This window comes from Saccostrea cucullata, unplaced genomic scaffold, assembly GCF_032062105.1.
Source record: "Saccostrea cucullata isolate Sc308-1 unplaced genomic scaffold, CSIRO_AGI_Scuc_v1 ctg4946, whole genome shotgun sequence".
Lineage (NCBI taxonomy): Eukaryota > Metazoa > Mollusca > Bivalvia > Ostreida > Ostreidae > Saccostrea > Saccostrea cuccullata.
In genome coordinates this window covers 1-14,672 of record NW_026930787.1, presented here as the reverse complement: position 1 = coordinate 14,672, position 14,672 = coordinate 1, and the positions used below count along the sequence as shown (strand labels likewise).

Genomic DNA, 14,672 nt, shown 5'->3' with positions numbered 1-14,672 from the left:
GAAATTACAACAGGTGTTAGCTCCTCAGTATCGACTGAAAATATTTCAGTTCAAGTCCACTCCGACTAAACTCACCTTAGAGCCTATTTACAAAGTTTATCCAAACGGAACTTGTTTGAACATTTTGTTAGACGACCATCATTACGATGCCATCATAACGATGCCGGGAGTAACGGGGAACCAATATTACTGTGATCATTGCTATGTGGGGTACAGGAAGGTCACAGACCATCGGACCAAGTGCCCTCATCGCTGTCCCTTTTGTTTAGGACACCCTAAATGTCCCAAAGACGGGAGCCACATGCAATGCCAGCAATGCCAAGGAATTTTTAAGAACAGGACCTGCTACGAAAATCATTTAAGACCCCATAGTAAGAAAACTACCACCAGTGTCTGCAGTTTTATGGGACTATGTGAGAAGTGTTATGTATGGATGCCTAAGAATTTACTTCCTCATCACAAGTGCGGAGGACAGAAACAGTGTAAGATCTGTAAGAAAATCGTCGATGCCGATCATCAGTGCTACGTTCAACAGAAGCCCGAGAAGAAGAAGAAGGGGAAAGACACCTTACAGTTTTACATCTATTTCGATTTCGAATGCACCCAGGAAACCGGCATTCACATCCCTAATCTGTGTGTGGCACACCGCGTCTGTCAACATTGCGGTCATTTACCCATAGACCAACCCTGTCCTCATTGTCAACACATGGGACCCCGTCAGCACCTATTTAAAGGACCAGACACCTTAAAGAAGTTCATGGACTGGTTATTACAACCGACTACAGGTACTAAGAATTCCACTTTAGTACACGAGGAGGCCATCATCATCGCCTATAACTTCAAAGGATACGACGGACAATTCATTTTAAATTACCTGGTGCATTCTGCCCCCTGAAGCCTAACGTCATCATGAACGGCAGTAAGATCTTGTACATGGAAATATGCGGACTAAAATTCATCGACTCTTATAATTTCTTACCGTTTGCTTTGGCCAAGATGCCCTCGGCTTTCGGATTCACCGAACTCAAGAAAGGCTATTTCCCCCACTTTTTTAATACGGAACAGAACCAGAATTACGTGGGACCTTATCCACCGGCAGCTTTCTACAATCCGGACGAAATGTCTATCAGTGGACAACAAGCTTTTTTTGAATGGTACGAACAACAGACTGGAAAAGTGTTTGATTTCCAGAAAGAGTTTGTAGAGTATTGTGTCTCGGACGTCGACAGTTTACGCCAATGCTGTGCGCAGTTTAGAGCCACCCTCAAGACTTTGGTCAACGTGGACCCTTCCCAGGAATCCATCACTTTTGCCAGTGCTGCTAATTTAGCCTATCGTCGACAATTCATGCCTAAAGAGACCATTACCATCATTCCGAACCTCGGGTATCAACCTGCACGACAATATTCGGCCAAAGCCTGTCGGTGGCTCACCTGGATGAGTCAACAGACCGGATGTCACATACGGCATGCCAGAAACGGGGATGAAGTACGTCCAGATCGGAAATTATACCGTCGACGGATACCAGGAAGCGACTCGCACCGTCTACGAATTTTACGGGTGTTATTGGCACGGATGCCCCACCTGCTATCCCAGTTTACAGACCGAAACTTATCCTCACCGGACCCAATTTACTTACCAACAATTACACGAGAAAACCATCCGAAGGACTTTGGCTTTGGGGACATGGGGTACACCGTTCGAAGCATCTGGGAGAACGATTTCGATCAGCAAGTGCAACGAGATGTGAGTTTACGGCATTTTGTACGAGACCTGGACATTCCCGATCCTTTGAACCCTCGAGAAGCCCTGTACGGAGGCCGGACCAATGCCACCCGATTATATTGTGAGGAAGGGGACATGAGATACGTGGACGTTTGTTCCCTATACCCTTACGTATTGAAACACAGACCTTTTCCTGTAGGGCATCCCGAGATCATCACAGACGAGTTCAAGGTAGTGAGAAATTATTTCGGCATCATTCACTGTCGGGTCTCGCCTCCCCGAGGCCTCTATCACCCCGTATTACCTTATCGGACGGGAGGCAAGTTATTATTTCCCTTATGTCGAACCTGTGCCGAACGACATGACTCTACTTCTCAAGATCGATGTCAACACACCGACCAGGAACGTAGTCTCACGGGCACCTGGGTGACAACCGAATTACATAAAGCCCTGGACATGGGATATACCTTAGATCGAATCTACGAAGTGTGGCATTTTAAAGAAAGCAGACAGGATTTATTCAGACCCTACATCGATACCTTCCTCAAGATCAAACAGGAAGCGTCCGGATTCCCCCCGACTGTGAGACCTCAGAACAAAAAACAAGATTACATTCGACAAGTCTTATACAAAGAAGGATTCATGATGGACATTCTCAGTATCGAGAAGAATCCAGTGAGAAGAACCATTGCTAAACTCTTTTTAAATTTTCTGTGGGGAAAATTTGCTCAACGCTTGTTATCACCCAAAACCAGATACTTGGACGAAGAAGAGGAATTACAGCAATTCTTACAAGATTCGACCCTCGACATCAAGGGCATGCAGCTCTTAAACAATAAAGAGGATTCCAATAAGGACAAGATGCTAGTGAATTATCAAAACAAACAGGAATTGGAAACGTGGTCCTGGCTTGTTTTACCACCGCGCATGCCCGCTTACACTTCTACGAGACTTTACAACCTTTAGGAGATCGGGTCCTTTATTTCGATACGGTCAGTATCATTTATCAACATTGGGAAGGAGCCTTTAATCCTACCTTGGGCAACAGTTTAGGAGAATGGACCGACGAATTAGACGGGGATAACATCATCAAATTCATGTCGGCAGGCCCTAAAAATTATGGTTACCGGACGGCCAAAGGAACCGAGGTTCATAAAGTCAAAGGAATCACTCTCAACTATCGAACCTCCCAGTTCGTGTCCCTAGAGACTTTAGAAAAAATGCTCAAAGGAGAAATAGAGGAAGTCACAGTACTTTATCCCCACAAAATCCAGAGGACCCGTGATCATGAGGTCGTGACTAAACCATTAGAGAAAAAGTATAGAATTGTGTATGATAAGAGACAATTGTTACCCTCTTATAACACTTTACCTTATGGTTACTGATATGTTCAATGTTGACATTGAATTAAAAAAAATTGGAATTGTTTTGTGTGTTGTTTTTCTTCTCTATAAAAGATATTCTTTTAAAATAAAAATCAAAGGTCATTTCTAATCATGGGGAGTCGCGAGCCAGACCAACCCATGCGTTATCCCTAGTATGCTCATCAGCTCTCAAAGAGAGAAGCTACTTTTGAGCAGGGATGGCCAGAACCTCTCTTAGGAAAAATACCAGAGATAGCTCGAGCCGGGTTTTACTGCAGGGGACTAAGAAATAACGCTACCTGTTTTCATTGTGGAATGACTTTAACCAATTGGGATCTTGAGGACGATCCTTGTGCAGAACATGCTTATTGGAATCCCAATTGTCCTTACATCAATCAGTATAAAGGACGAAGCTGGGAGATGGATATATTTGTCAGGTATTTAGAACAACAGGGATATAAACCTTTACCCGAGATCAAACCTCTACTGAACCCAGCGCCAGACGTCCAGGCTCGAGGAAAATGTTGCATTTGTTTAGACCAGGAGTTAGAAATCGTTTTTCTACCTTGTGGACACGTATGCTGCTGTGCTTTGTGTGCTCCTGCTTTGTGTGCTCCTTCCTTACAGTTTTGCCCCATCTGTCGAGCCGAGATTCAAGAGTCCAAACGCATATTTCTGTGTTCACTATAAATAGGACCCTGAACCCAACTCTTCTTTCATTGATCAACATGTATTCCGAGGAGACATCCCTCCCCTCTTTTCAATTGAAACACGAGTTTACCATGGTGGTTGCTGGACCCTCGAAATCGGGCAAAACAGAATTCGTCAAGACATTAGTGAACAATGTACACTGGATCACTCCTATGCCCGAAAAAATCGTCTGGTGTTATCGGGAATGGCAACCTGCTTACACTTCTTTAAAAGATAAAGTATCTTTCATCCGAAATATTCCAGAAGACGACGAGAAATTAGAAGCCAATTTGAGTGTGTCACATTTACTCATTTTTGACGACATGATGGGAGGAAAAGCCATCGAATCTATTGTGGATTGGTTTACCCGCAAAGCGCATCGTCGGAATACCAGTGTGATTTACATCACTCAGAATTTATTTGATCGAGCTGCCTCTCATCTCATCATAGTTTGAATGCTCATTATTTAGTCTTATTCAAAAATCCCAGAGACAAATCTCAGATCAGTGTGTTGAGTCGTCAGCTAGCTTTGCCTCATTTGATGTCTGCTTATCAAGAAGCCACCCAGGTGCCTCACGGATATCTTCTCGTGGACTTGAGTCCCCATACCCCAGACCAATACCGATTGAGAAGTCGAATGTTTGAAATGTTGACTGTACACATGCCTCAAGAGTATAAATAAAAGTGTCTCACTCTCTTCTGGGTCATTGTTCATTTCAATCTCATCATGCCTCCATCGTCCAAGAGTAAATTAGTGAGAACCTTACGACGTTTACAGCGGGAACGAGATCCCGCCAAGCGAGCCCATTTAATCGAATTAGGGCGTACAGCCTTATTGAATTGGTTTGCCATGGGAGCTCGCAATTTAATAAAAGGGGCCTTACCTATCAATAAACAGACCCAAAATTTTATCGATCATCATCGTCAAGATTTAAAGATCATTGCCGATCAATCGGCTAGTGATGAAGACAGAAAAACGGCTATTTTAAAACGCGGAGGAGCTGGATTTCTAGGTGGAGTCATCATTTGTCATTTATTTAAATGGAATAGTCCTAAAAAACGCCGGGTTCGTCGTTTAAAGAGTGAAGTGGTGAGAGTCGAAAATAAGAAACAAAGAGTGTTTCCGGATTGGATGGTCCGTGTAGGAGGAGCAGCTCAAAAGAGTAGAAAAAAGAAGAAGAGAAAAGCCCCTCCCAAGAGAAAAGCCCCTCCTAAGAAGAAAAAAGCCCCATCCAAGAAAAAACCAGCTCCCAAGAAAACAGTGGCAAAAAGGCGAAAATCTGCTCCTCAAACTCTAGCTCAACGTAAAGCCATGCCCGAAAGTCTAAAAAACGAAATCAATCAGTATTATAAGGAACAAAGACAAAAGACCGTAGGAGAGCTACTCAAGAAACAAGCAGAACTGAGAATGGATCGTGCTATGGGACCCATAGGCAGTCAAAGAGCCAGCGATTTAGAAGTGTTTACTCGAGTGAATGTGGGCATTCCCTCCTCCTCCCCTGGAATTAAAGTTCCTATCCATGTCCCTAAAATCAAACGTTTTCAACCCTTGACAACCTCAACGCCTCAACTTCCTAAAGGACTGAGATATAAATGTCGATATTATGGAAAAATTTATGTCAGGGAGAAAGCTAGAGATAAACACGAGAGCGACAAACACGGAGGGTATGCCCCTCCTTAAGAGAGAGACACTATAAAAGGTGGGGTACATGGGAGAACTCTCTTCATTGTTTTCAAAGATGGCCAAGAAGAATAAGGGATGTTGTACGCGATTAAGAGCGCATGTCCCTCTTTTAAGAGTGTTATTAGACCCTCACTATTCCTCTTCCTTAAAAACGGGGATTTTAAAACATTGTTCTGGAGATTGTATTATGAAAATTTGTGAGATCGTCTACAACCTATTAAAAGGGGTGTTACCTCTCAATTCGGCTCAGAAACAAAAACTAGCTCCAAAGAAACACATCTTAAGGAGACTGGTCCGACCCCAATCCATACAGAAAAGACGAGCTTTATTAGTACAACAAAAAGGAGAAAGTCTTTTACCCCTTTCAATCTCAGCAGCACCTTGGATGCCGGACATTCTGTCTATAAAGCCATTAAAAAGAAGAGGAACAAGAAGATACAAAAATAAGTCGTAAAATGGTTTTAGTACCTGAAGTTCTGTTGAATGAACTCAAAGGTAAACTCCCTAAACCTCCGGAATTTCAATCCACTCTGAGTATAGGTCAAGAATTGGACCAGATTACACGACGTGAAGATTTAACCCCAGAAGAAAAAGTGGCTTTATACGGTCAAGAACTTCATCGGTATAGGAATTATTTACAACAAGCGAGAGAGCCAACGACTACCAAAAAAACCTCAGTCCCTGTACCCGTAACCCCAGCAGCAGCTCCAGCAGTAGCTCCAGCTCCCGCAGCAGCAGCAGCAGCTCCAGATCCCGAGATGGATCAACAAACCATTCAAAGCGTGAATAAACCCATGCAAAGAAAAGCTGAATTATTATTAAGTCATTTAAAGAAAACCAACGTATTGACTTGGGATAAAGACGCGAAAGTGAGTTAAGGCTAAATATGAATATTTCTATGCAAATGAGCTAATAAAAATTCATAATTTGTATATTTTATGCACAAAGAAAGATCAAATTGATTTTCTAATACATACTTAGTACCCACAGTTTGTAAATGCAAGTGCACATTATGACGTCATATCATGACATCATTTTTCTCTCCCATTCAAGGTAATAAATCACATCAACAAAATCACGTCGGCGCAAGGGCATAACCTATCTAATTCAAAATAAACAATGTATAATATTAAGGAGAATATTGTTAAAATTAATAACATTAACACCATCAATTGTGTGGTGTATGTAGAATTCGATTACCTATTAGAAATTAACAAACAGAGAGAAGTGAGCATTGATTACTAATGGATACGGGACAATTGAGAGAAGTCTTATCCAGAGAATTCAAGAGTTTTTTTGGGGGGCGTGTATCCCGTAGATTTATTACCGGATCAATTAAGACCTGGAGAAAAAGCTGTCGTGGTCCTCAAGATCGACCTGGAGAACATTGGGTGTGTCTGTATGTGAGCAATCCCGTGGTGGAATATTTCGATTCTTATGGATTTCCTCCCTTACAAAAAGAAATTCAAGACTTTATCCAGCGTCATGCTCAGCAATGGATTTATAATCCGTATCGCTATCAAGACTGGAATACCGATGTGTGTGGACAATATTTAGGCCTTTCAACTAATTTTTCAAGTTGCACATATGGTAAAAAACATTGCATAGATAGATTTATAGGTACATGAAATTATCAAAAAAGATAATAACTTATGCATACATATAATTACATCATTAAAAAGTTTAATTGTTTATAATTGACTTTTCCGATGTTGTGTTTTAAGGATAGGTAACTCAGGTGTGAAAAATGGCCAACTAAGTGCCGATTTATGAGTTATCGTTTATAGGAATGACATATAGGCTGCTTCAGAATTGGTATTGTTATGTACACAAAAGGGTTCCTTACATTGTTTTGTACACAAAAGTGTTGACCATGAGAAAGAGAATGCCTTCACTCTACCTGAAATAACAGGGTCAAATGAATGGGGAACAGACTGTATTCAATACTTTAACTCTCTTTGACGATTATTATGAAGAAGAAAATTTAATGTCATGTTTTTTGTGTTCGCGCTTTTTCGCTTCCTATATAAATATATATATTTTTACAAGTAAATGCAGCAATTGATCATCTTACATGTGTTACTAAGCACGAAGGGGAACGACCGAGTATAAAAATTTAATTAGGTTAAAACTAAGAAGGATGGTAGATTTCACTTTTTATTTTAATTAAAACTTTTAATTATATGAGTGAAATGGTGTCCGCAATCATACAGTAAATAAGTTTAACATTGGTGCTAAATTTTAAAACAACTGGATTCTACTGAGAGCAAAGAAACACTTTGGAAATGCTAAAAACTGCCTTGCGTGTGAACAGTTCGATACCCCGAGCCTGCTCTCAACATGTTTCAGCAGTGAGTTATCGTTCATAAAACCGACCCCTAGCGGCAGTTGAAAGGCCTACAATATTGCGTGTATTATTTACATCAAAGAGACAAGAAAAAAAGAAAACCGACGAGTGGTTATTCCCCTTTGACCAGAGTACGGCTTTACAAAGGGACAGATACGTGGCGAATTGGTTTAAAAACACTTATCATAAATTACCTACGGGTCATGGACAAAAGTGTCAATGTTTTTATTAAAATGTATTGTAATGTATTGTTGTTGTTTGTTGTTCATAAAGAATAAAAAATCAAATCTGTGTTCTTGTCTGTCTTTGTTATTGTTTTCAGAAAAATCCAGTTTAAACCGGTTAGGCTAGGCTGACTAGACTGTGAATGAAATTGTGACGTCATAATCACATTCTTGAATCGCTGCCAAGTATTACCTGTGTCGTCAGCATAAAAAAACGTAGGTCTATCGTATTTTTTTGCACACGACCCTTATCTTTCAAAGGGGTATGAAAACAACGTATCAAAGACGATCCTCCTCAGTTGGGGTATGTGGTTGAGTAAACGACAGTTTGGCAAGTGAATTCCTAGAATATTAGAAGAAGACATGGAGATGGAGATGGACAAAGACAAATTTGCCTTATTAGAAAAGAGAATGACGGAACCTATGGGGGAACACAAAGCTCCTCAACAAAGAAGAATGGAGTTGAAAACACTGGATCCGGAACCTAGGAACGAATATATACCCCTGCATGCGCCTATCAATGATCCTAAATGTCCAGACAGATGTTACAGGATAGCCATTAATTGGACTTTCATCATTTCAGACCCCAAAGAAGAAGAAGATATAGACATGTTTATGAGCAACCAAGATGATTTCTACTTCGGTTACCAGTATTTGATTTTACAAAAGGAAAGACATCCCTGGACAGGAGAACTGCATCAAATCAGGGGATTTATTCAAATAAGGGACCTGTAGGAGGCCTGGATATCTGTAAACTTCATTGTACTGCCAGATTTGCCATGTCTCACAGTACCCCAGAATTGGAAAGTATGTTTTACAAGCAAGGAGGTGACTATGAAGAATATGGTGTTCTGAAACCTGAGGAGAGAAACAAAGAATTGGTCCCCAGAGATTGGATAGGATGGGAGATAGGAGCCTGGAAGAAACCTGAAGCCATTGCAGCTAGAGCAGCTTTAAAGAAAAAGTTCTTGAAGTATGTGAGTTACTCAAGATGTTGAATAAAAAGATTGAACTGTTTTTTATTGTTGTTGTTGTTGTGGTATTTTATATAAAAACAAGGGTCTTTTAAAAAATAGATTCATTTTACATCATGAGTCTCCAGGAGATACAAGTTGATTTACTCAACTGTGAGGTAGAAGCCATTGTTCATCAATGTAATTGTTTAACTGTAAAAGCTCATGGATTGAGTCAAAGTCTGGCGGAAAAATTCCCACAAGCCAATCTCTATGCCACCCGCAGACCTCTAGGGTCTAGAAATTAAGCTGTAGAAGAAGATAGAGGAATTCCAGGCACTATTAAGGTGTTTACCTCACAAACCCCTGTGGTCATTTGTTTACTAGCTCAATGGGATTATGGAAAAGCAAGTCACCGACCTAAAAGAATTTCCACTTATCAGGATACCCCACAGAACAGAGAGCAATGGTTTCAAACTTGTTTACAAGAAATGGGTAGTTTACCTTACCAGACTTATGCTTTTCCTTATCGAATAGGATGTGGACTAGCCAAAGGAAATTGGATTCATTATAGACATTATATTGAACAATTTGTACACACTTATGACAAACAGGTGTACATTCTTCATCCACATTAAGTGTATGTATGTGTTGTTTTGATGAAAAATAAATGTTAAAAATGTGTCTGTGTGTTACGTGAATTTTTTTTTTAAAAAAGGGATTCCTTTTCCCTATTTATTATTATTATTGAAAAAAATTAAAGTTAATTTTTAAAAAAAAGTTAAAGTTTAAAAAAGAAAAAAAATCTAAGTTTTTAAAAAATATAAAAGTGACCTGGTGTTTTAACTTGAGATACACACACAATGTTTCTTGTTTACCCACTGTATAAGGTACTCTTTTCTTTTTGACTGTATAAGAAGGTAATCCTTTCTTTTAGACTGTATAAGAAGGTAATCTTTTCTTTTTGAACACACAATGTTTCATTTTGACTGTATAAAAAGATCATTTTTTTTCTAAGATACAATCGTTTCTTTGACTGTATTTTTTAAAAAAAAGAAAATCTTTTTTTTTCTAAGACACACAGAACGTTTCTCATTTACCCACTGTGTAAGTTGGCATCTTTTCTAAACAATTAGGTGGCCGTAAAAACGGCCGTTTTTTGTAATTTTTTTTTTTTAAATTTTTTTTGTTTTTTTCATAATTTTGAGATCAAGTGGCTCCCCGGTACCTTTTACTGGCTCAATAGCTCCTGGACGATGGCTCCAAACTCTCGGTCTTCATCAGAATCCTTACTCTCGTCCCCGTCCCCTCTAAACTCCAGTCTCCTACCCGCGGGCTGTACCACTCGGTGTTACGGCAAAGGGGGCATGGCTGATGCCTGTCAATGAGCCGGGCAGCGCATATCAGGCATGCAGGTCGCTGCAAACAACGAGAACAAACAAAGTTGTTCTCCTCGTCATCGGTGATGCGGAGGTGCATAAAATTCTCTGGGTTGGTACCGCAAATCCCCAGGGCGGAATTCTCCCTTGGTTCCTCGCCTGGCTCTGTGGTGGTGGTGCTGGAGCAGCAGGTCTGGGTGATGGTGGCGGCGGCGACCGGGATGGTTGTCTCCTGTAAGAGTGGGCCCTCCTCTGTCGGTGGTTATTCACCTGTATTCTCGCCATATTTATCCGCATCAGCTGCCGTCCATTGTCCAGGCGCCTCACTGTAATGTGTGACTCAATCACAATCCCTGGAATCAAGTAAAGATCCTCATAGAAGAAACGGTTTGCCATGTTGTCGATGTACACTAGTAACAGCTACGAAGGAATGACACCGAGCTCTCGGGAGCGTCGGTATTTATGCACAATACCAAACGATAGTCAAATATCGCGGCAACATCGATAATCAATCATGTGATTAAAATCGTGACATGTGATAGGATAGCACAAAAAAATCGCTTTTGGAAAAGCAAACGATAGTCAAATATGGCGGCAACATCAATAATCAATCATGTGATAAAAAATCGTAACATGTGATAGGATAGCACAAAAAAAGATCGCTTTTGAAAAAGCGCCACCTAACGTGTAATACAAGAAATCATGTAAATAAGTGATAAACTTATGGATATTCATCATCTCCCAATTCTCTGTAAACAATACAATATAAAACAAGATAACAGTTAAATGATCGAATACTATATATATTAAACAACTTTCAATCATTAATTTCAATCATACACAATGTTTATCCAACTATTGACCACATCAAACAATCAACATTCGACCGTAAATTTATCGACTACATTAACAGTGACGAAGCGAAATCCAGGGAACCTGAGTGTATAAAGATGACGTCATACATAACATAACACTGACGTGGTATAACATGATTTTATTTTTTTTAAAACTAACAAAGCTTCTAACTGTCGAATTCTCCTCCGGAATCGTATTCGATCCGCTACTAATTGCATCCAGGGGCTTCTCCGGTCTTCGGGGGGTAAATCGTAGATTTGATTGAGGTTGGTATTAAAAGTTACTGATTTCCTAGCCTGTGTGAAATTTCCAGCTATTTCATTCCGTATTGAATACATACTTTCTCCATCGCATCTATTTCCTGCCACAGTAAAATCACTTTGGCCGCTTGGGGATGGGTCAGGAAACTGTAGGGCTTTCCGAAATAATGGGTCAGGTTCAGTCCGTACCATTTCCGGGGCAAAATTGTTTTCATATGCCTCCGGGGGAAGAGCTTCTTGGTGGTTCTGCGCCCATCCTACTAAACAATCATACCCATCTAAAATCAGAGAGTGAGTGTGTATCAGGGTTGACATGATAGTCGATGGTGAAGAAAGGACCAGACTTTTCTTCTCATTTATACCCCAGTAGAAAACCTAGGTAAAACGTATTTTTGCACACGGCCCTTACAGATCCAACAGGTATAACCCCTGTAGAAAACGTAGGTGTAACGTATTGATGCACACGGCCCTTACAAATCCAACAGGTATAAAAACGTAGGTAAAACGTATTGATGCACACGGCCCTTACAGATCCAACAGGTATATAAAGCAAAACTGGGATTTGAGGATCAGTCTTGGTTGGCATTTCAAACTTGACAAACGTGAAAAATATTATGACCGAAGCAATGATAAATACCCCAAACAACCCAGTTATGTGACACCTGAAGGGTATGTAGGAGCCCCCGTGCTAGAGTCACAGGATGCAGTGGGATTGGATTTGGGCATGTATAGTCTTTCAGAATACATGAATAAAAGAAGATATGGGCATCTTGACTACAACTCTGGATGGGATTGTCAACATGGTGACTGGTATTAACAACAAGCTGAATTATATTGCAGAGAAGGTGAGTGATCTTGAAAACAAGCTGACTGATCTGAAAACTTACAACACCAGTGAATTTTGTTTGATTCGTGCCAAATTATCCATATTAGAAGTGAAAGTCACTAACATGCAAGGCAAAATGAGAGGAGGAGGAAGCACTTACCAGAAAAAAGAGGGACAAGGGGGATCCGGAGATACTAAGAAAACTAGACAGACGGATCCATGCTACATCTGTAAAGAGTTAGGGCATTGGGCCCCAGATTGTCCCATGAAAGATTTGTGCTACAAGTGCGGATAATTTGGCCATTGGGCTAATAAGTGCACAGAGGATGAGGAGGAGGATCAACAATTCGTAAAAGAAATAGAAAAAATGGAGAAAAAGCCTCAGGAACCCAAGACTTCAGGGACCCACCAGACCAAACCTTTAGTGAAAGAAGGAGACAAAAAAGAGAAAAAGGAACACAACAGAGAGATTCCAGGCCCCAGCACTACTCACAAGAGGAAACTATCCCTGATGACCGAAAAGGCACACAAGAAGAAAAAGTAAATTGATGTATTTTCATTCTGAATAAAATTGCTGTGTTCTTGTCTGTCTTTGTTATTGTTTTCAGAAAAATCCAGTTTGAACCTGTTAGGCTAGGCTGACTAGACTGTGAATGAAATCGTGACGTCATAATCACATTCTTGAGTCGCTGCCAAAATCGTAGTAGCAGCTTATAGTAAAACAAAACGTAGTAGCAGCGTATAGTATAGTGTAAACACAGTATTTAGGGGCTGTGTACTGACCCCCCTAGCCCCCCTAGGGTTAGGGTTAGGGGTTAGGGTTAGGGCTGTACTGAGTTGACCCACCTATCCTCCCCAGACCCCCTAATCTGCACTCCCTTGACCCACCTATCCCCTCAGCCGCAAAAGTGCACTCAGTTGACCCCCTATCCCCCCAGGGCCCATGTCCTAGATATTGACCCACCAAGCGGCTAAGCCAATCAGAACTGATCACGTGATTCTCTCAGCCAATCAGAATCCTCCCCTATCTAGGCTCCTTATACTACTGATGGCCCACTAAGAAATCGGGATGGTAAACATTCGATTTTTTAATCCTAATATTAAAAAATATGACAGTAAAATTAATTATCAAAAAATTATCAGAATCTCTAGGGCAGAAATAATTAGACTCAGCCTCGTTAAAACTAATGAAGAGAAAAGTAGCAGTTGGGATTGAAACTTTACAATAGCAATAAATAGAATAATGATCCTTTATTAAGTCTCTTTTGGTGGCAAGACTGCAATATAAAAGACTAAAACTGTAGAAGTAGCTTTTAATAAAGAGGTCAAGATAAAAAAAATTCAACTATTCCGTTTATATGCTTTCTTTTTCGTGTGATCGAGAAGCCTTTGAGCTTTTGCAATGACAATTTATAGCATGTGGCGAAATAAAAACCCCTATTTATTTTTAGATCATTGGTCAAAGTAGTAAACTAATACAATATGTATGTACGTGTGTGGCTGTGATGAAAACTTTCATTTGCCGGTGATATTTCAAGTAGCTTTTGAGTTTTTGCAATTAAATTTATGTCATAACTCCCTATGGGCCATAGAAATTTTTGGTATAAAATTTATGCTCAAGTGAGCTATTCTGATCAAAATTTGTCCGTTGTCTGTTGTCGTCGTTGTTGTCGTCGTCATCCTTGTCGTCGTCGTCGTCGTTGTAAACTTTTCACATTTTAGACTTCTTCTCAAAGTATCCTTGGATAAATGGGATTCAAATTTGTTCATATGAAGGGCCACGAGAAAAATTGATGGCATTTTTAAAAAAATCTTCTTCTCAAGAAATACTGGGTCAGGAAAGATGAAACTCGTGTGGAATCATCAGCAGGTAGTGTAGATTCAAATTTGTTCAAATCATGACCCCCAGGGGTAGGGTGGGGCCAAAATGGCCGACCAAAGTTTTACATAGGAATATATAGGAAAAATCTTTAAAAATCTTCTTCTCAAGAACCACTGGGCCAGGAAAGATGAAACTCATGTGGAATCATAACCAGGTAGAGTAGATTCATGTTTGTTCAAATCATGACCCCCGGGGGTAGGGTGGGGCTAAAATGGCCGATCAAAGTTTTACATAGGAATATATAGGAAAAATATTTAAAAATCTTCTTCTCAAGAACCACTGGGCCAGGAAAGATGAAACTCATGTGGAATCATCCTCAGGTAGTGTAGATTCAAATTTGTGCAAATGATGACCCCGGGGATAGGGTGGGGCCAAAATGGCTGATCAAAGTTTTACATAGGAATATATAGGAAAAATCTTTAAAAATCTTCTTCTCAAGAACCATTGGGCCAGGAAAGATGAAACTCATGTGGAATCAACACC

General features: G+C 40.3%; 2 protein-coding genes across 2 annotated transcripts; both read left to right on the top strand.

Annotated features, from left to right (window-relative positions):
• Nucleotides 1-996: 996 nt before the first annotated feature.
• Nucleotides 997-2,691, top strand: LOC134230104 (uncharacterized). Its single transcript, XM_062711891.1, has one exon. The coding sequence runs from the start codon at nt 997-999 to the stop codon at nt 2,689-2,691; it is 1,695 nt and encodes a 564-aa protein (XP_062567875.1).
• Nucleotides 2,692-3,404: 713 nt separating this feature from the next.
• On the top strand, nt 3,405-3,779 carry LOC134230103 (baculoviral IAP repeat-containing protein 7-like). The gene has a single exon (XM_062711890.1). It carries the CDS (start codon nt 3,405-3,407, stop codon nt 3,777-3,779), a length of 375 nt encoding a protein of 124 aa, XP_062567874.1.
• The last annotated feature ends 10,893 nt before the right edge of the window (nt 3,780-14,672 follow it).